This window comes from Stegodyphus dumicola, chromosome X2 (genome assembly GCF_044657685.1).
Source record: "Stegodyphus dumicola isolate Sdum_Otavi_A_Nest chromosome X2, ASM4465768v1".
Taxonomy (NCBI): Eukaryota; Metazoa; Arthropoda; class Arachnida; order Araneae; family Eresidae; genus Stegodyphus; species Stegodyphus dumicola.
The window spans coordinates 85,809,608-85,832,207 of record NC_140781.1 but is presented as its reverse complement, the minus strand read 5'-3'; the positions used below and the strand labels follow the sequence as shown (position 1 = coordinate 85,832,207).

Sequence of the window (22,600 nt, the reverse complement as noted above, 5' to 3'; positions counted from 1 at the left end):
GCACGAATTGCCCGTCCCTACAAGACTACTCATATGGTTAACGCGCCATCCCAAGACAACGCTTCCGTAACAGAGATGCCCGTCGTGAACGGGTTAAATAAACTATAATTTAACCAAGCTTAATTTTCAAAATTTTGCTTTTACCAAACTATCCTTAAATTTCAATTTTCCTACAACCTTTTTGTAAATGTAATTCTGTATTGAAAAAATACTTTTACAAAATTTGTTATATATTTTAAGTCTAAAATATATTTTAACTCTAAAATATATGTAGATTTAGAAATATATAATAAAAAGTAACAGTTTGAACTTATTTTGATAAAAAATACACAGCGAGAGGGTTGAGAACTATTTAGATGTCTGTTTTGAAATTAGTGAGCAGTTTTTCTAAATGAACTGAATTTTTTAGCCTATAATTTGTATCGTGAACTGTAGATGTCATGATCTGATTATTCCTTAGATATGTTTCATATAATAATTTAAAGCATAAAATCCTTTTGAAATAAAAATCTCAAAGCAATTAAAAATAAAAATGTTTCTTGAATATCCCCCCCCCCCCGCGAAAAGGCATTTAAATTAGCAAGAAATATTTGGCAATATTTACAGCTCATAGGTAAAAAGAAATGAGAAAAGGGGAAAAAATCATATTCAATATTGACTTTTTCCCCGGCTGCTGGTTACTGTTCAGTGAAATGTTGATTAAAATGTATGTTAATGCATCTGCACTCAAATGTGTATGATGTGTGCATGCATGGATTAGCTGTTTACCATTCATGTACTCAAAAGCATGCCAATAATATGGCAGTTCTGAAGAATGCTGATGTCAATTAGTAATAGTCAGAAGTTAAGTTTCCCTGCATTAAGTAAATGTGTTTGGCTTATTAAAATGATGCACAGATTTCTAGATTTCATTAATGTATGGATGAGAAGTTTGGAGTAATTGGATTGATTTAAGCTAGTGTGGAAATCTTGTATTTTGTTTTGTATGTTTTTTAACAATATTTTTTTACAGATTGTGACTGCATCATACACAGACTTGCAAGATTACACATATTACTTTGTTCCTGCTCCCTGGTTATCAGTCAAATTATTACGCCTGCTGCAGAATTACCCTCCACCAGGTAATATGTTTCATAGTTTGCGTGTATGCAGCATTTATCAGTACTTCAAAAAGTTTTTCTTAAAAACTGGATCTATATTGCATCTTATTGTTAGTAGCTTTTCAACTATCAGTGCCTCTTCCCTTTTTCCTTTTTGATTAGTTTTTTAATTATTATTTTGTAACTTCAGAAGTTACTTTTATGAAAGATATTTTATAAGAATAGTTGGTTGCATAATAATAATTTTCAAAATATCTTTTCTGCAAATGAAATTTTGACTACCTTGGCTGTAACAATGTGCTAATTAATGGTATTTCTTCTTTTCTATGTAGATAATTACAGTATTGCTGCTGTTTTTGTTTAATCAGTGGTAATCTGTATCGTAAACTTTTTTTGTGTTTGCTGAGTTTCTTAATATGGAAGAGAACAATATAGATGCATGATACTGAAGAGAGATTTCTGATTATCAGGGAAAGTTCTTTGATCTTGCATAAGAAAAACATTTTAGGTTTTGTTCATCTAGAATGTGATTTATGCATGAAAAAGTTCATAATGGCTATCCAAATGCTTTTGCCGTTGTGTGATTTAGAATACGAACTAATTTTTCTTTTGAAAATTATCTGCAAAGATAACCTTTCATTTAAAAGTAGTCCATATGCTTTTTTATGCTTTCAAATCCATGTTATTTTGGTCCTGCAAACATTTTGAAGCATGTTCTTAGACCAGAACAACCTCCTTCAAAATATTGCTGTTTTATCTTCATGTTTGGCCAGAAATGGTTTCAAATGCCTTGAAGTCTGATAGATCTCCAATGTCCAATGTTTATAATTGTGCAAACATCCACATCAGAAGTGCCTTTAGTTAATGTGATGATGCAATTACAAAGCTATTTGGATATCGGGAAAAATGTTTACAGGAGTTGATTGTACTAGCATTAAAATTTGAAGTTAGCTCTCATAGTGTTCATCTGTGCACGTTGTTTCTTAGCTTTCTAGAGACTTTTCATCTCTGGAAAGCTGATGTGGTTGGTATGGTGGTTAGTAAATAGTTGGTTACCAGGAATCAGGATTGGCGTTGAATTACATAAGGCATTTGTGACTGTACCATCCTTGTAGCTTGGAAGTACTTAAAAACGATCCAAAAGGATTGCTATGATGGTGATATTAGCAGTCACCTTGCAAGGCCTGAGTTTGAATCCTGGAAAAGACATGGCTTGTAAGTGCAGTATCTGTGCGGCATGATGGGCACATAAAATACTGGTGAGTCAAAAGTCCTTTCAAGTTGTTTGATAGTAGTAGACCTTCAGATCTGTTCCCCAGGGTATTCTCCATAAATTGGGGCAGAGTTGTACAGTTAGTGTGACAGAACTATATTTGCGTGACCATTGGTGAAATTCTGGTGTGTCGTACTTTTCTACCTGTGCCTGATCCAAAAGACATTTCAAGACTTGTAATAGATAAGATCTCCAATGTGAGGCTATTTGATTTTATCGGTATGCTATCAATCGAAATTGGAGTGCAACTGAGACATGTTAGCTTTCCAGTAGATGAATAGTTTTATTCGCTGAAAACCTGATTTCAACATCATAGAATAGCATTAGATTAAGCTAAGATTGTCATTTGTATGGCATGTCATATTCATATTTAAACATCACTTGATAACTGTTTGTAGAAATGGATGCAACCACAACATATTACTGAAATTTAACCTTGAGTATTACCCCATAAGGGCCTGTAAAACTATAGAAGAAAATCTGACTTCTGTTTATGCCTGCCCATTGGCCATGGAAAACTGCACCCTTAGGTCTGATGTGATTTAGGGGTATGCTTCAAATGTATAATGAAGTACTTTATCTTAGAATGCTGTCCACAAAGGAAGTTTTCCTTTTGCACAGGTATTCTTCATTTAATGTGCCTTGATCAGCTAACCAACCAACTTTAATAAATAACTGGTGATTTTTGGATATATTGTGAAAAGTACCAAAATCTGGTGTCTGTCCAGAGTTTCAACAATAATTTTAGATCTAGAAAAGATTTTAAAAACGTAAGACATCTGTAAAAATTTTAAAAACTTAGTCACTTTTAATCAGATGCACAAACACATTTAGAGGGCTTCAAATTGAAATTCATCTTTAGGAAAGTTAGTCTAAGTAGTAATTTATTATGGAATTTGAAATGAAAACTGAGCTTTCAATTTTTGATTGTTTGTTATCATCTTAGTAAGACTTTAGGCCCAGAAAGCTTTAAAAAAAAAAAAAAAAATTGTAGATTTAGAATATGCATCCCAGTTTTGCAGTTGCATTGTAGTATTTTTTCTGCATATATAGAAGTAATTTCTTCTGAACTGTAACCCAAATCTTCTGTAATTTTTCAATTAAAACTGCTGCTCATTTTAATTTTCTGTAGCTTTAAAAAGTTCTCATATTGTATATATCCCTTTTATTGTTTTTAATAATCTTTATAACATTAAAATCTTTCAACCTTAAATATTAAGGGTTTCTGGAAAAAATGTGAAATTACTCATTTTGGCATGCATGGTGTTAATTGCAGATTGCTGTAGAAGTTGAGTTAAATACATATAGTGCAGCTTGTATCATCTTGCATTTCCTGAAAATTTAATTGCTGTTTTCTGAGCCTCCTAAATAATTGATTTTGAAGCAAAATTATGAAATAATAAATGGTGGCATGTGAAATTTTAATTTCTATGTATGTTTGTTTCATTATATTTATTGGTATTAACATCGGTCACTCTTTACCCACACTTTTACTGAAGTTCATACAAAAAGACACAATCTTGTCAGTTTGTTTAACAAGTAATCGAAAGACTAAATAGAAATGAACTATAATCTTTGAACTATGTAGTCAAAGTTGCTAGAAATGTTAAAAGGTACCTCATATTGCATTCATGTTTATGCACTGCAAATACATTTTAATGGTTAGTAATGCTGTAATTATGTGTTAAATTAGGATGACGTCAACAGTTGGGCCACAGAAGGAAGACTAAAAAAATAATTGTTATGCACTAACTATATTTAATAAGTATTATCAAAATACAAATGTGATAATTGTAAATGACTAGTTTGTATAACAGGCTGAAATTAAACTATAAAGTTTGCATTAATCTAAATATTCATACGTCTGACTAGCCTATGCAAAGCATAAACAGTCTGATAATTACACAGTAGAGATTTCAAGTTCGATGATGTATTTTATTGTGTTTGCTGATAATAAATCATTTAGTAAGGATAAGATTAAAGTGCATTGTTTTGTTATACAGCAATTGCAATTACTTTGTATATCTTTAAATATATCATTGGCATTTTACATTTTGATGCTGCATTCTACAGATTGAAAGACCTTGCTGGATCATGCAGTATAATTTAAAATTCTGATGCTAAAATACTACTATTAAGTATGACATTAAAACCTTAATATTTAAAATTGGACAAAGTTTTCTATGAAAAGATTGGTTGTGAAGCATTATTGAAAACTTTCCAGATCCTACCAGAAAATTTTCTTTTGGTAATAAAAATAAATGATTTTTTCATAAAAGATTTATAGGGCTTATTAATCGTAACTCTTTAATATGACCCAGTCAGCCACATTTTCTTTCTGAATTTAACATTCAAACTCTGAATACCTTGCTTGTTATCAGTATATCACTAAGCTGCAGAATGTAATCCAATGCAACAGAATTCTGTAAAGGCAAATAAAAAAAATAAATAAATAAAAAAAAAAAAAAAAAAAAGAAGTGGAAATGCTATGTGTTCTATAAACTGTGTCTTTTCAGTCAGGTCTTGCATAACTCTTCTTTAAATACTCCATACTTTAAATGACTCCTATAGTTAAACTATACTTGATTTTAGTAGAATGCTAAAACATTTTTGTCATTAGTCAAAAGAACTTGAAGTATATAAACAGTAGAAATTATTTAATGTAATTTTGCATGGTTTTTTAAGCATCAGCTTACATGATTTGCAAATGAAATGTATATTACCAAGTGCTGTGTGTAAGTGACAGTCACTAATGGTTGTTTACATATATTGTGTAATTTTGGTTTGGTTCTCCAACTTTTTTAGAGTAACAGCATTTATAATGGCACTAAATTATTGTATTCCTGAGTTAAACCTTTCCAGATGGCAGCCCGATATCCTAGACTCTGTTTTGAGATGGAGCGCTGGGCTTCTGTGATGTCTCCACAGAATGGCAGGTGCTTAATTGCTAAGCCTACTTTTGCTAAAAAATTCAGCAAAAATACATTTGTATTCGAATTTTCTCAAATTTTTCAAATATTTCAGAAAATGCATGTATCTTTATGCTTGGTGAATTACAGAATTAAATACTCAAATTTTGCAGCTGTAATTATATTTATATATATATCTATAGAAAGAGAGAGAGAGAGAGAGACAATCAAAGAGTAATTTTAAAACAAACGTTCAGCATTTTTTACACTACAGTTAAAATATTTAATGTAAAGCTGTAAAACTATACAGGCACATCCACGCATACATATATCTTTACACGCACAGTCCTACATTACAGTCTTTGCACTCGAAGTAAGATGTTTTTCCCAACTTGCTTCCTCTGCATAGCCTGGGAGCAAAACAATGCATCATCTCATTTTCTCTCTGGTCTCATTAAGAATTAGAGATAGAAAATGCCTTTCTAAAAGGTGAAATGGCATCATAAATATTGCTTTCGTCTTAATATCTAAACACAAAGAAAACCTGAAAAACTTACATTCAGACAAAAGAAAGAACACCCTACACTACTTACGAAAAGAGAAAACTAAAACTGGACTTATGCCAGATACTGTTCCTCAAAAAGCCACTTGAAAGAAACAAAAACACACGTGCATTGACTCAGCACGCTTGTTTATATTACCTGCTATCTCCTTTAATCTTAATTAATCCTGCTATCTACCTTTCAGAATCAAATGAAGTTGTCCAAGGTCTAAGCTCGGGCATTATAATTCCCATTTATCTTGGTACCATGGAAATAGGACGCCATCTGTTAGGATTAAAAATATTTACATTTCATTCCATGTGATTGTCACATATACATTACAGCAGTCTAGCCAGGTGCTAATCCTCTGAGACAGACATCACACCCGCCATAGATGAATCAAATAATGCTACTGTGACATATATGACGCACCTATACGGAAAGGGTTAAGTGTACCTAAATATTGGCAGAATGGCCAGAGCTGTGAAATTCTGGTAGTTTTGTTTTTATTTTAAGTGGTTAAATGCAATAGTGGCCTGAAATTTCTGTGTTTTTTCTCATGGAGTGTAAATGGAACAGTTTTCTTTTAAAAAGCTCTTGAATACGATCCTTTCAGTAGCCAAATAATCATAGTATACTTGCCATGATCCAATTACCAATTCTAGTCAAATATCATAATTTCAAGCAACTTTTAGAGGTATATTTTATGAGTATAGTTATATATATTTACTTTATTAAAGTTATGTCTAGTGTATGAATAGAAAGGAGTTTGGTGATGTTAGTAAACTTTAAAACTGAATTTTATTTCAGAGGATGCTGGTGTAAGAGGTCGTTTGACAGAGTGCCTTGAAACTATATTAAATAAAGCTCAGGAGCCACCAAAGTCTAAAAAAGTTCAACATTCCAATGCTAAAAATGCTGTGTTGTTTGAAGCGATAAGTTTGATTATTCATATGGATAGGTAACTTTTTTAATTTATATCTACATACATATGTCTATTTAGTATAGTACAGAGTCCGAAATCCAAGCATCCAATATCCAGAATGATTTAACATCCATACCATTTGACCATTAGCAAATTTTTGTAAAGACTGTTCTTGAACAAAATGTATGACTGGAGAATGTAATACCCAAGGTGTGCCATCAAAGCAGTTTTTCTCCCGATGCATTTCTGTGTACTACCTTCAAATGCCTGCTGTCTGGAGAATAGAACTATGTTCATGGTTTGATTCCTTAGACCTTGTCTGTACTGTAGTTGACGTTGTATTAATGTTCACTATGGACATACTTTGGGCTGTTAACTTTCTGAAGCCAGCTGGTACAGCAGTTCTACCAGGAAAATGACCTTGAACGCTGGCTGTGGTACAACTATCGTATCAGCCATTCCCTCCCTATTTTAGAGAATCGCTTATCTGTAGATCTCGGGGTGGTCCATTGTCGCTGCTCAGAATAGCCGCTTCTTATCAGTTTGGCAAAAACTGCAGGTTTCATCTCGCGGCAATATACTTGAAAATCAAATAGAGGCCATCTCTAATTTTTTTAGTACTGACTTTTGCTATGATTAAAACACCAGCGATTTTGCATTCTGTGTAAGCTTACCAGATTTAATGCTTTTTAATCATAGCAAATAAGAATAGATTAATTTTTTAGATTTAATGCGTTCTAGAAAATAACTAAAACCACTTTTATCGTTTACTTCCTTTTTATACTTATGAATAATAAGATTTTATTTTGACATTTATTTTGGAGTACATAAAACCCTTAAGAACTGTTAACTCTTCCAAAGTGCTTCTATTATGTAGGCAATTTTGTCTGATTTATCAGGAGATAAGAGACAATTGTATGCGTAATAATATTTGTGATTTTCATTCATTCAATGATTTCATTCAATGATTGCTTTCAACGATTTTCATTGATTGTAAATTAAATAAAATCAATTTATCTTTAGACACTCTTTTAGGATGAGATCTGCCAAAAAGTATTTAAATATCAGTAAAGCTCACGTTACTTTTTAAATTGAATCAAAACATCAGTTACATTGTATAAAATTTCGGCCAGTTTTATTTGCTGAAATTCTTATACTCCTCAAGAGATAAAGGGAATTCAGAAAAGTTAATAAAAAAAAAATCTTTAAAAAAGGTTGTTATTTTGTCTGTAATAAGGTTAATGTCAACTTATTAATAAATGTATGAGAATTAGGATTGGATTACGGAAAAGCACGCGGACGCTATCTGCTTTAAGGGGATGGATGCTTTCGTGTAAACGTTTTTTAGAGAAAATTGCTCGCATTTACGTTCCTGGTGGAAAACTCTACATGTAATCAACCTGTTCTTTGGGTTTGATTGGATTAATTTTGTTCGCTTACTGAATTACATTAAATCTCACAACAGTTACCTGTATAAGGGGAAGGACTTTCTAAGGGAAGCTGGCTTGCATTTACGTTATACAAAAACCATGAATCCAACCCTTTAGCTTGGATTCAAACCCGAGCGAGCTACAAATGTTCAGCCACCTTTACCGCTGTACTGAAGGGCCCGTAAGATAATTGATAAAGAAAAAGTATTCAAATAATCGGTTTAATTTACTAACCTATATTTCTCAATCGACAGTACATAAATTATGCATATGAGGGGATTATTTGTAAATAAATAAACTGTATTGCACTTTTCTCCACTATTTCATATTACGATGGAATTATTGCATATTAAAGTTATTTCTCATGAATTAATTTTGCTCCGTTCATAATTTTTTATATTTTCAAAGAGAAAATTTCACACTTTAAATAAAAAAATACAGGAGAAGATACTTTATGCAAAATTTGGCGTAAACAGTTTTCTTAATTTTGCTTTGAAAATATTCCAGGGTAATTGTTTTCATTACTGGAAGAAATATGAAAAACAGATTTACTACATTGTAAGCACCCAGTATGTCCTTATTCGTTGAAATTGAAATAGACTTCAACCTTTGGATATAACGATGGTTTTAGACGAAATTTCTACCTATGAAAAGAAATTGACGTATGATTAATTCTTCATGAACATTTAAAACTGTTCTGAAAAATACTTTTGATGATTGCATGTATTTTTTCCTCTGCTAACATAAACAAAAGCCAATTTTACAAAGAAAAATCCTCGTTAAAGATATACCTCCTTTGCCTGATAGTCCAATGTAATATTTGTTAAGTTAAATGGTGAAATGTAACCAATGTATCTCAGATTTTCTTTTTTATATTATAATAACAATTATCGAAAAAAGCAGATTTAAAGCTCTCTTATTGTTATGTAAAGCTTTATTATTGCTGTAAGTTCATCTCAAAATCTAATTGTATTGAATCTCATTCTAATCATCTAATGGTAATAAATATTATTATTTCATTAAATTAGTCATTACCATTATTTTGTTAAGGAAAATATGTTAAAAGTCGCATTCCAGCCTGCAGACTTACAAAGCTAATTCATATTTATTATATTTTGTAAATTTTTGTTCTCGTTTTCTAATTTCGAATACGAAAATATAAATGAAGAGTGAAAACAAAGTTAAAAAATTCACAAATTATTTAAGAGATTGATCAGAAATAGTGAGTGAAATATAAACATTGCATACATTTTGTTCTAAATAAATAGTGCACTGGATATGCATCCAGTACTGCATACTTATTTACGCACTATTTATCTAGAACTTCATTTAAATGAAAGCAAAATAATCATCGAAAAAAATCTAGGAACCTATCTATTGTGGAACAGCGTCCGACAAACAAGTAAATTTTACTGCATCCATGGAGGGGGACTAACGACTTTTCTCATTAAGAAATTGTCAAAGAGGGGGCAAAACTGTTTCGTATCGTGCCAGTCTGAAGGCCATATTATGAGAATTTCACTCCGGTTTCAGAAGGTTAAAAAGTTGCAGATTTACCATTTTTACATCTGAGCTAAGCACTGAATAAAGCCCCAAGGTATATTTATTTAGAGAAGGATGGCATTCGTAGTGGTTTTCTTTTGTTGGTAGAGCAACAGGGAAAAGGGGGGGATTGGATTCCGATGAACTTAAGCACAATAACTTAATAAATTGTGCTTTTTTCTTTCCTTTCTGATATAAAGCAGCTTATTATTTTGTTCCATCCATTATTATTAATGGAATCAAAATTAGTTTAAGGAAATGTCTTCGTTTTACTCTTTTCCCTGGAACCACATCTGCCCATCAACTAATGTATATTGAAATTTTGCATGCACTGAAATGTGGATATTATGTAGCTTTTTAAAAATTGATGTTGAAGTAAGATCATTCAAGAATTATTTAAACATTTGAAAATGTGTAGGGCATGCAAGATTGTGTGAGGACATGTCTGCAGATATTTCTAAATAATACTTGGCATAATTTATAGGTAGCAACTTAATTTTATGATTTTAATGAGAGCCATGAATCTAATGGTTTTTTAGATATTGCAAAGAAAGAGCAAATTTCCAATTAATGGAACATGAGAAGAAATGCTAAGTGAAGATGATACAACTGAAGTCTTGTATTGCGATGACAATGCTTTAGTCATAAACCAATTAGCAGAATAATGAATATTGATAGGATGGTGTTAAATCCAGAAAATATTTCTGCTTTAAGTCACTTTTTTATTTCAGGTTGTAGTGATTTAGAAAAAATCTTTGCAAAATACCTCTTAAAGAAATATTAGTAATGAATATTTTATTTCTACATGTCCTCTCACTAGTTTGAAACTGGTGATCTAAAATCAGGAATTGCCTAACGATTATGGATCTTGGACTGTGTACTGTATATCAGTTTTTCTTAAATCATGCATTTTTTTATTTTTTAATCATTTTGTATACAAATTTTTTAATTTCCTATTTGTTACCTTTCACTGAAATTGATCTTCTAGTACAGCTCATTTATATATAAACCAGTTTAATTTTAGTGATTGATATTGCAAAGTGCTTTTCAATTTTTAAGAATTGTCTGACAGATGATTTCAGCAAAAATCATTAATGAGTTCTAATGTATCTCCAACTGGTGTTCCATACAATTTTGTTGGGTAGAAATTTGATGATTAAATAGGTCAGAGGTCAGTTTGATTTAGCCCCAGAGTAACTACATTCATTATTTTATAAAAATAAAAGGGTGACTTTATTATCTGTTAATGTAGCAACATTGGCTTAATACCTTATCACAAACTGCTTTCAATAATGATTACTGGTCATAGATTTTTAACAGTTGTTTTTCATATGATCACACTAGGTAGCCTGTATGGCACTCTAGATAATACAGTGCTACTGTGTTTGGCAGGAAAATAAAAATGTTCTTTCCCTGCAGTAGTCAGTGGAAGACCAGTAAAGAACTAAGTATCTAAGCCTAGTTAATGTAGCCGATGTTGGATTGCAGTGCTTGGATCTAAAGGAGGAATATGTTAGTAGATCTGATTCCTGTATTTTAATGAAGCAGTATGGAACAGCATGAAGTATAAACTTAAAAAAAAAAAAAAAAAAAGAGAGAGAGAGAGAGAGAGAAATTGTAATGTAAAAACATACAAATGATGTGCACCTCTTGCTGATTGGCTGATGTGGCGCATCTATCACTGACATGAATGAAATGCTACAGATCTATGAAAAACAAAAAAAATGGCCTCACTACATTTGAAACGATTTGGATTGTCGCGTTAGTTTCTGAATATAATTATTCTGAAGTATTCCATCATGTTTATCAATTCTTGCATTTTGTATAGGCAACTTTGTTTAGCTCACATGCAAATTATGTAGATGTCCAAATGTAGGAAAATGTTTAGCTGTTAATGCTAAAGTTTATTCTGATGGATATAATTTCACTGAGGAATGGCAGGTGGGAATACATTCTCTTTTTTGATACATAAAATTGAATGTTAAGTAATCCTTTCGAGTGATTTTTTTTTTTTTTTTTTTTTTTTTTTTTCAGATTGTTGGTAGTTATATTGTCTACAAGCTTTACATATCTAACTTAATCTCGACACTTTAACCAATTTTATAAAACACTGCAATCAGGTATTTGCCAATTGTTTGCTGAAATTAAGATATCGCATTAATTTTTATGTTGTAATAAATAAAAATTTTAAAAACTTAATGTGACATCTTAATTTAGATTCCTTTTAAAAGTATCTTTAATTAAACTTTTTTTAATTACATTAGTTGAATTAAAGAGAATGTAAATTGGCTACTGAGAACTAAGTTGAATGAAAAAATACTTGGAGTATATATACCTTAAATTTCAAATAGTTACCTTACAGCTACCTCTTTGTGTAACGCATATAGAACTAATTTGTGAAGACTTATTTACTGAAATATTCTGTTAACTTCATATCAAATGCATTTTAACAGTTCCTTAAAAAAAAAAAAAAAAAAAAAAAAAGGATGGTGTCCTGATGTGAGACATATTTATCTGATTACTTTCATGAAAGTAATATGAAGTTTTTAACAGTACAACAGCACTATTGGAAGACGTTTACAATTTATGGAGACAGAATCATAAATTAAAAATTGCAGTAGAAAATGTTTCCCACTCTAACACAGTTTTGCAGTTGTGAATCGAAATTTCACATATATGATCCAAGTTTATAATTGCAGTGATATTGGGTGGCATACAATTTGGACTTCATGAATCTCCATGTAGATAGTGGTGTAGCTGGGTTATGTGACTGAAGTTATGAAATAAATTAGTAAAGAACATTGAAGAAATCTATTGCTTATCCTTACAATGTGCAGCCATTGAAACCTGATGGCATGATGGACATTACTGTGTGACTTGCGTTTGGTGGAATTTTCATGCGCAACTGCATATTACATTTATTATTATGGAAACTAGCTTTCTGTTGTAATTTTTAAGTGTATGATTAAAAAAAATGCTCTATAGACTTATCTTTTACTATATTTATGTATGTGTTTGTCCCATTCCCTTGACATATTCATGAAGTGTCAGATCCTTGTCTTATCCAGTAGAAAGTACTTCCGTAAACATGCACAGTGGTTATAGATTTGCATATATTTTATTTCTGCATAATGTATATTTCAGTATATTTTGTTTGTGGATAGCAATTTGAAATTTATACTTCAGTATCATTACTTAAATCTCTGCTTTTTAGTTCAATACTTCAGTATTCTGTATGCATTTGCTCTACTTAAAATATGTTTATTTTCGTAGCACTATGTATTTTCCTTATCTTTATTTGCAGATATTAATGTGCATGAAGTGAATGTTAGGGTAACAAATTAATATGTAACACATAATGATCTGTTTCTTATTCAAAGTTTTTAAGCCATTCATACATGTATGACTGTCAAACAGGTTTTTTTTTTTTTTTTTTTTTTTTGTTTGTTTTAAAAATGTGATGACGAAATAGCTATATGCTCATTTTGGTAATTTATATTTACAGAATTGTTAATCTTTGAACAATATGTTACTCTTCAGATTTTATATATATATTTCTAGATGAATTTCAGCATCATTTAAATTTCTTTTTTCTGACTGAAGTTATGGTATCTGTTTGAGCCATTAACAACCTGTTATTAAGTGGAATTATTTTTTATAACAGTACATTTATCCAATATAAATTATGTAGTTTGGTTAAGATTTTGAATTGAAATATTTCTATACCTATTAATAATTAATCCATTTTCAAAGTTTCTTATTGTTTTATTCAGTGAACCTAATCTTCTTGTGAGAGCATGTAATCAACTTGGGCAGTTTTTACAGCATAGGGAAACAAATTTAAGGTAATTTTATTTAGCCTTATGTTCTAAAGAGATTTTTTTATAAATGAAGCATCTGTATGTATAGTATGTATTTTTTAAAATAGGTATCTAGCTTTAGAAAGCATGTGCTTATTAGCAACTTCAGAATTTTCTCATGAGGCTGTCAAAAAGCATCAAGAAACTATTATCAATGCTTTAAAGGTATAGTTTATCTTCATTTTTCATATTTGAAATTTTTTTGAAATGACTAAAAACGTATTATTTATAAACTTTAATTTTCAGACTGAAAGAGATGTAAGTGTTCGTCAGCGTGCTGTTGATCTCTTGTATGCCATGTGTGATAAAAGTAATGCTGAAGAAATTGTTGGTGAGATGTTAGCTTATTTGGAAACTGCTGATTATTCCATAAGGGAGGAAATGGTAAGTATAATATTTATGTATTTACTGTGGTCTGGCAACTTTGAAATGTGTGCAAGAGCCAAGTTTAGAGAGCGAGATCATTCAAACATATTTTAAGGCGGCCAGGGAATTGCTGCATACTTCACTAATATTTGAATTTACAGATCTTCTAATGGTTATGGACAAAATACTGTTAAAAATTAAAAAAATACATGTGGCATTCAAAATCCAGATCTCCATTGTCTGAAATGCTCTAATACCACTGAAATACAAATGCTGGAATGGATAACATATTTAAAAAGGTGTAATGTAAAATCAGATTTTTCTTGCTACGAACTCGGATTCTTGCATATTACTTTGAAACGAGTAATTGCAATGTGGCCAGTGGCAATAAATTAACATTATATTGAGGCTGCCCACAACCACACTTTTAATACTTGAATAGTTGGGTATTAGCATTTTCTGTTTGACTAAAACAGTAAGTGAAGCCTCAAGACTTATTTGCTTTGAGTGGGATGTTACTTATACTGGTTTTCTTTTGTTGATATAGCAGAAAACTGAAATGATTTGTATTGACAATTAATTGGGAATTCTTGAAGTGGCATTTACAAGACATGAACAATAGAACTTGGTAACTGAACAATAAATTATGTATATGTTTAAAAATAGGAACATATATATATATAGTTTTTAAGGAAATATTAGCAAAGAAACAAAACTTAAAAACTTATTTTGAAAGAAATGTTTAACAAAAAATTTTGAGTCTCCTTTTTTTTTTTTTTTTTTTTTTTTTTTAAATTTTGATTCCCTTAAGGTCATAAAGGATTATTTCTTATTTTAATATTACAATTTTTACATGTCATTTCACTAGATTTAAACTGCTAATGTAAAATCCGAAAATTTTCTAAATCTTGAATCAGAAAGATCCTGATGATTATAGATCTTGGATTTTGTTCTGTATTAGCTTCAAATCTTGTACACAATGCGAACCAGTGCAGGATGTTATATGGGGGTAATCCAAATTCTAGAACACATTGCTTCATGAGGTTTTGTTTTCTCTGTGTGTAATATTAATGTAAGCATGTGTTGCTTAAAAAAAATGCTTCACGAAGCACTCCCTTTCGTGTAGTCCTTGCATGCTGTGCCATAACCAATTTACCTCTGTGTGCAAGTTTATTAAAGTTTGTATAAACAAGGCTATTTTTTAAAGTTGCTGGACTAATTTTTTGTAACTTTTCTAGTTAAGTAAAGTCTTGATAATATTTTAATTTATTATATAACTATTTTCATTTATTATGAATTGAATTGAAGTAACTAAATTTTTAGGTTCTTAAAGTTGCAATTTTAGCTGAAAAATATGCATCGGATTATACATGGTATGTGGATGTCATTTTAAATTTGATAAGAATTGCAGGTGATTATGTTAGTGAAGAAGTAAGTGCAGTTCTTTAATTAACATTCATTTAGTTCATAAATGTAAAAATTTTTCAAAATAGCTTGGTAATTTTTCTTTAACTTTGGAAATATTTTTAGGTGTGGTACAGAGTTATTCAGATTGTTATAAACCGTGATGATGTTCAAGGATATGCTGCAAAAACGGTGTTCGAGGTACTTTTCTATTTCATAATTTGTTATAAAATTTGGCATGTGTTCAATCAAAATATGCATTAAACAGAATTTTTTTTCAGATAGTCTGAGTTACATTCAATATTTATTCTAGGCTCTTCAGGCACCTGCTTGCCATGAAAATATGGTCAAAGTTGCAGGCTATATACTAGGAGAGTTTGGAAACCTGATTGCTGGGGATCAAAGGTCAAGGTAAGATGTCATTTGAAGAAGTATTCCTTTGCTTCACTGTATTAAACTGTTTGGAAGATGCTTTAAAGACAAAGTGGTTAAAACTGTGAAATCATGGTAATTTGCAAAAGTTCTGTTCTCAGCAGTGAGCAAGCTGGTTTATTAAGTTTTGTTTTACTCTTTTGTAATGTAAATGTGGATTAGTTTCCCAATTGTTTTAAATAGGAAGGTGCATATAATTATGAAGAAGGCGAAAAAATTATCTGAAGTAAAAGGTTTTCTCTCTATATATATATATTTAAAATGGGAGTTTGCATATTTTGTGTACAGAACTTTACCATAAGGGTTCTGTAAACTTTGTCATTTTTAAAATTGAGCCAAACAGTCTCTTTCGTGTATCCAACATGGATATTGATTTCTTATTATGGAAAGGATTGATCATCATTCAACAAATTTCTTCAGATATGCATGTTTTTTCAGTTTTAGTTCTATTATCAAGATTTCTTGGCAAAGTGATCTAGAAGTTAGGCCTTCTAATTCTAAAGCTTAAATTCTAACAAAATTCTAAATCTAACAGTTCTAACAGCAAACATATGTAATAGCATTGTGGACAAGCATGCAAATATAATTGCTCTTTTTTTCATTATGTATCATTGCCTGAATTTTCTGCTAAATTTTCAGCAACCTTATGTCACCATGATTGTTGCAAAGAAAAAAACTTTAAAATTGTGCATTATTAATAATATGGCAATGAATTAATTTAAGAAATTATGTGCTTTACTGTAATTCTGAAACATTTTTTAGTAATTAAGACTGATGCATAGTAAGTGAGCTACTTGGTGTTGGATGGACTTTTACAGTTCTTTAACTTCCATTTCATTGAAGACAAATGGAAAACCACTTTAAAGCCAGTTTTCTTTTATTATTCCATTTTTTTATATAAACCAGTGGTCTCTTGGCAAACATATACCTTAAGCAATTATATACTGCTAGTGAATACATTTCAGCTGTATATGTTGCATATACAGTGTAAATATTTCAAGATTTAGTTATTTGAAATCAGAGTTTATGCTGTTTTCATTCAACTTAAAAACGAGCATAAATAATGTACATTAAAATCTATAGATTAATTTACAATGTGATATAAATATTAATCAGATTGGAAGCTTCAAATTTTCTTAACTGTTATCCATACTTCTGTCAAACAGTAAATAAGCTGAGATAGGAATTTTTGCACTTTGCAAATATAGTTATAGAACACAGCTTGTTGAACAGTTGCAAATAAGAAAGAAACCCGATTAAAGAATGAGCATCTACAGTCCACAATGAAGACAATTTATCTCCAAAAGTACAAACACTATCAGAACAGAATCACCATCAAATGTCAGGATATAGTAGAAAATAAATTTATAATTATTTGCATACAAACATGTATTTTTATTTTTGCATCAAAAAATAATTTAAGTAAGAGAGACTAGGTTTTTATCCCACATGGAAACATTTATCTGAAAACAACAAAAGTTTTCATAACTTGTTAATTTTAGTTTAAGTAATTTATTTAATGATTAATTAAATGTGTTAGAACTATTTCAACATGTCAGTCTGGTAATTTCATATGTAGCTATCAATATACAGTCAAAAGTCGTTAATTCGGACACCCATAATCCGGACCTCAAAGCTACAAACTTTCTGCGCATGAGTGAATGCGACGCGAGGTGTTTACGAGTGCGCGTAAGACCTTTACGGCTGCGAATATGTTTTTGCACATGCGCATTTAATGTGCAACGGACGGTATAATCTAAGCAAAAATTATTTAATTCAGTTAATGTTGCAGATTGCGTTGTTCCTTAATCTTCGAATTGGATCCGGCTTATTATTTTTTGCGGACTGTTAGAGCGATTTCATAAAAGTAAGCTTGAACTTTCGATTATGTCAAATAGAATTTCCGATATATATTTACTAATATGTAATTTGTATCTACAAAGCGAAAGTATGTTTCGAAATCCGAAATCTGTTTATCAATTTCACCCCGCAGATTGGAAGTTGATCTGTCAGCACTATCCTTATCTTCAGGACAGATGTTTTAATTTTATTTGGCTTATAATTCCTTACTAAGTGTAGTATTTCATCTCAGTGTACTCTGTCTTTGATATGATTTAAATCAAGTTCCTCGTCATTATAATTCGCTTCCGCTAGTGAAGAAAGTGACCCACAGGTTATTGAAAACGAAAACATTTCGATTGACAAATTAGTCGGTATTCTCAACACAGCAATTATAGGACTTGAACAGCGGAACTTTGTAACTAAACAAGAAATTATGTCTGTTTAATAGAATTAAAGAGAAAGTATCACATGAAATGAAGCAACTTACATTGAAAGAAATGTTTAATAAAGTAAACAAATAAATATTAAGCTTTTTCTTTTTGTAAATTTTGATACCCTTTAGATCATAATTGTTCTTTATTTCATAAATTACGGTTTCATATTTTTAATTTTGTAATTTCTGCATGCCATCTTACCAAATTTAAATGATCTATAATCTGGAATCGCCGAAGTCCCAACGAGTCCGGATTAACGACTTTTGACTGTATTAGAATAACGAAATGTAACCAACAAAAATGTCTTGCAAGTATCAAATTTTAGATTTCAGATGGAAAATATAAATTTCACTTTTTGTAGAGTATTATTGTTTATGTATGTTCTGATAAATATTTAGTGACTGAAAGTTAAAAAATTCCTTTTATTAAAAAAAAAAGTGACTCATCAGCTGTTGCCAGATCATGCATTTGGAGTTTTAGACTAGTGGTGTAAATGATTTAACACTGCATATTAAATACTAATATAATATTTAAATATTAATGTATATTAAATCACTAAACACTGTAAATATACACTTAAAAATTGTTTATTTATACATATTAATATTTTTTTTTATTTATTTCAGCCCTCTGATTCAGTTTCAGCTTCTTCATTCAAAATATCATCTATGTCCTGCACCAACTAGAGCTCTACTTTTAACAACCTATATAAAATTTATCAATCTTTTTCCTGAAATAAAACATGAAATTCAAGCAGTAAGTATTTGCTTATCCTAAATATCAAGTGCTATTTTTTAGATAAGATTTTTCAGTTTTGTATATTTTTGTAGAAATGTTCCTTTGGCCTTAGATTTAGTTTTGTATTTTTTAATTTAATGATTTAAACGGTTTTAGGTAGTTTTACTTGTAACGAATATTGTGTGTAAAACTTTCTTTGTGGAAATACGTGGCATTTTAAGTAAATATGATTTACATACAAATAATAAAAATTCTGAAGTTGTTTTGCTAAAAAATTTTTTGCCATTCATCCCAGTATTTATCATATGCTTTATACATGGAAAACAAATCAGATGCATACTACAGTACAAAGTCCGAAATCCAGACGTCCATTATCCGGAATGATTTAAAATCCGGACCCCAAATCCACAAATATTTTTTTTTAATAATGCTTTACGCATGCGCATTTGATTTTTCCTTCCACAATAAAATGTGGAGATACTTAAAAATTCCGATTCTTAATTTCGCTTAGGCACTAAATGAAATACCTCGTTATGGAAAAACAATCGTGTAAGCATAAACTTGTGAGATTAATAATTTGGCTCCGTAGCTGAATATCTATTTGGCATACATCTCAAACCGAAACATTCACCTATTTTGTATCCCTGACGCCGACCTGGCGAGTCATTAATTATTATATTTTGCTTTCATTACCTCATATTTATCAATACATGACAGCTTCAGTAATAACTCAGGCTGTGATGTCTAAACTTTTTTATATTACTAATTGAATAACAAGAGTATGGCAACCTTTTATACTAACATTATGCTTGGCGATGATTATAGATTTTTAAAAGCTCAAAGAAATGTTGACGAGGAAAAATTCAACAAAAATTTCTTTTCGTATGCTAAAAATAGATTTTGTTAATGAAACTCATAGGCCAAAAGATTATATTTAAGGCTATTTTAATTAAGAATAACTGATATGTTATTCACCATAAACCCAGAAGCGGTGGCAGCATCTGTCTTCACCAGACGGCAGAATTTAGGGAAGACTAAATTTTTGGAATTTGTGGAAGCACCGAGCAACAAAATTAAGGGATAAGAAGTTTTTACGATTTAGGGAAAGCACTGGGATTCAAAGTTTAGTCACGATGAAAATTTAGAACTTAGGAAAGTGCTTTGTAGCAGAATTTAAGACCCATAGATAGTGCATCAGGCGGTATCGAGTGACGGCCCTAGATAAAGACTTAAGTATATTAATTCAGAAGTCAAACAACAAAAATCAGCATTATACCTACAAAATTTTGTAGGTATAACGCTGATTTTTGTTGTTTGACTTCTGAATTAGTATTTATTCGGCGTGTTTTTGTGTCTTACTTAAGTATATGTCGGAGTTTATATATTCAGGACTCGGATTAGTTTGAAGCATGTGCAAAAAATAAATGTAGGTATAGTAAATAACTAAACTGATACAATTCAGGCTTAATTCAATTAATCGTAATTTAATTGCAATAGGAGCAAGACAAAATTTAGCGAAACAACTTGGCTTTCATCGCGAATCTTGTGATGCATATGCAATAATGTATAACGTATGGCTAAAATTATATTTACTGATTCTAAGGCATTTCAATTAACGTAGCAGACTGCGCTGCTCCCTGATCTTCTAATTTGATCCAGTTTATTATTTTTTGCAGTCTGTTATTATTACGGCAATTTTATAATAACTAAGCTTGAACTTCGTATTATGTCGAAAAGAGTTCCCAAAGGATCTACAAAGCGAACCTATGTTTCGATGTCCATTAAACAAAAAGTGGAATTGCTGCAAAAAATGGATAAAGGCATATCTGTATCAAAATTACGCGAGGAGTATGGCATCGAAAAGTCCACTGTATGTGACACAAGAAAAAAAGAACTTTTTGAATTTTTTTGTGCAAGCATGTTAAACAACTTGCATTGAAAGAAATGTTTAATAAAGTAAACAAATAAATATTAAGCTTTTTTGTAAATTTTGATATCCTTTAGATCATAATTCTTCTTTATTTGATAAATTACCATTTCATATTTTTAATTGTACAATTTCTGCATGCCATCTTACCAGATTAAATTGATGATCTATTATCCGAAAAAATCCGGAATCGCCGAAGTCCTGATTTCGGACTTGTACTGTACTTTTAAAAGAAGAAAGATTATGCAATTTGCAAATGATGCATTTGTACAAGTGTTCTTAATTTTATCCTGACTTCAGGATGTATTGACTGTATTGGCGGCTGCTTTGTGCAGAAGTCTACTATTGACGGACATAATTTCTTCTGTAATATTCGAATTTAGATCTGTTATATTATTCAGATTCTAATAATTTACCCTACCTCTGAAATACGTCTAGGGAAAAATGTAAATAGGGGTAAAGTAGGTGATCTTTGGGGGAGGGGGGCAAATTTACATCTTAATTTGCCAAAATTTTTCTTTAGTTCTGTTTTTGGAAATTTTATGAATTAAATTTGTTTAAGCTTTTTTTTTTTTTTTATGCCGTTGATTTAACCTGAGTTTCATTTGCATTGCTGGACTTACCATCTTCTGTGTATGCATTTTTATTAGATAGTTGAAATGTTTCCTTTCTGAATAAATCTCTGGGTGTAAATTACTTATAGATTCTTAAAAGTGATAACAATATTAGAAGTGCTGATGCTGAGCTACAGCAGCGGACTGTTGAGTATCTTCAGTTAAGCAGTATAGCTACATCTGATGTCCTAGTAAGTATAATTTAAAGTTTTCTGATAGTGTTACATTTATATTGTTTAATAATCGCCATAATGGGGAATAGTTGCCATAATGTTAGTTTTTATCAGCCATGGAGACTGTTTCATAATAGTGCCCTGTCATAAAGGAATCCTAATTTATATTTATATCAGTTTCTAACATTAAAAAATTCCTTGCATACACTTTATGCCATGGTACTGCTATGCAGATAGAATTTTAGTTTGCTGTTTGATTAACAAAGAGAACAAAAATCTTGCATGGTGATGCTCCAGCGTAAAGTGTAGATACCTTTTATGAAGGTTCCTGTACTTTATGAGCCCTCATGACCTTTTATTAACTTTATTTACCTTTATGCAGTGACCTCTTATGAAGGTTGATTTTTCAAATTAAAACCTCATACATATTCTGTTATTTCAGACATTGCCCAGCTTGCATTAAGGTGTTGGCCTTTTTATGACGGCATCATTGTAAAGATGTCTCAAACTTTAAGTAATGTGTAGCAGTTTAATTTTTGGACAAATTGTTTAGTAATTGGCTTGGAAATTAATAGGTGTGTTATTGAAAAAATTCTGATATTGTACACATATTTTGCAAAATGGGCACATAATACTAACCTGAATTTATGTATGATATTTAATAAGAACCAGAAACAATGACCAGTTTTTACTCACTTTAGTGAGATGCTCTTTATGTTGAAACTTTAATTTGAATTAACCATAATATCAGTCTCGCTTATTAAACTTGATAAAAATGGTTTCAGCTATAAGCTTATTCTTATCACTAATGGCCATACAGCTAATTTTTCATATATGTTTATATAATGCCTTATTATTGAAGTAGAGAATTATCCATGGTTTAGAAGGAATAGTAAAGCTTACTAAAGACAAAAGCCCATTTTTTTAGTCTCTTTTTAGATGACTGCAAAGTATCAATGATGTAAATGACACTCTAGATGTTAAACACCAGATAAAACTTTTTCCTAACAGGAATCAAATTCTTGAAGATGTTCTGTTGCTTATAACATTTTGAATTATGTTTAATTACTTTAAAGTGAAATTTTGTCA

The 22,600-nt window shown here is 30.6% G+C and overlaps 1 protein-coding gene across 2 annotated transcripts in view; it reads left to right on the top strand.

The window, feature by feature from the left end:
• The window catches only part of AP-2alpha (adaptor protein complex 2, subunit alpha), a 95,484-nt gene that overhangs the window by 32,235 nt on the left and 40,649 nt on the right, over window positions 1-22,600 (top strand). For both annotated transcript variants that reach the window (XM_085809264.1, XM_085809263.1), the window contains exons 8-17: window positions 1,013-1,121; window positions 6,635-6,785; window positions 13,495-13,566; window positions 13,650-13,746; window positions 13,828-13,965; window positions 15,271-15,378; window positions 15,478-15,552; window positions 15,665-15,762; window positions 18,686-18,815; window positions 21,428-21,529. In XM_085809264.1, coding sequence (XP_085665390.1) covers window positions 1,013-1,121; window positions 6,635-6,785; window positions 13,495-13,566; window positions 13,650-13,746; window positions 13,828-13,965; window positions 15,271-15,378; window positions 15,478-15,552; window positions 15,665-15,762; window positions 18,686-18,815; window positions 21,428-21,529 — 1,080 coding nt within the window. The remainder of the gene's footprint in view (window positions 1-1,012; window positions 1,122-6,634; window positions 6,786-13,494; window positions 13,567-13,649; window positions 13,747-13,827; window positions 13,966-15,270; window positions 15,379-15,477; window positions 15,553-15,664; window positions 15,763-18,685; window positions 18,816-21,427; window positions 21,530-22,600) is intronic.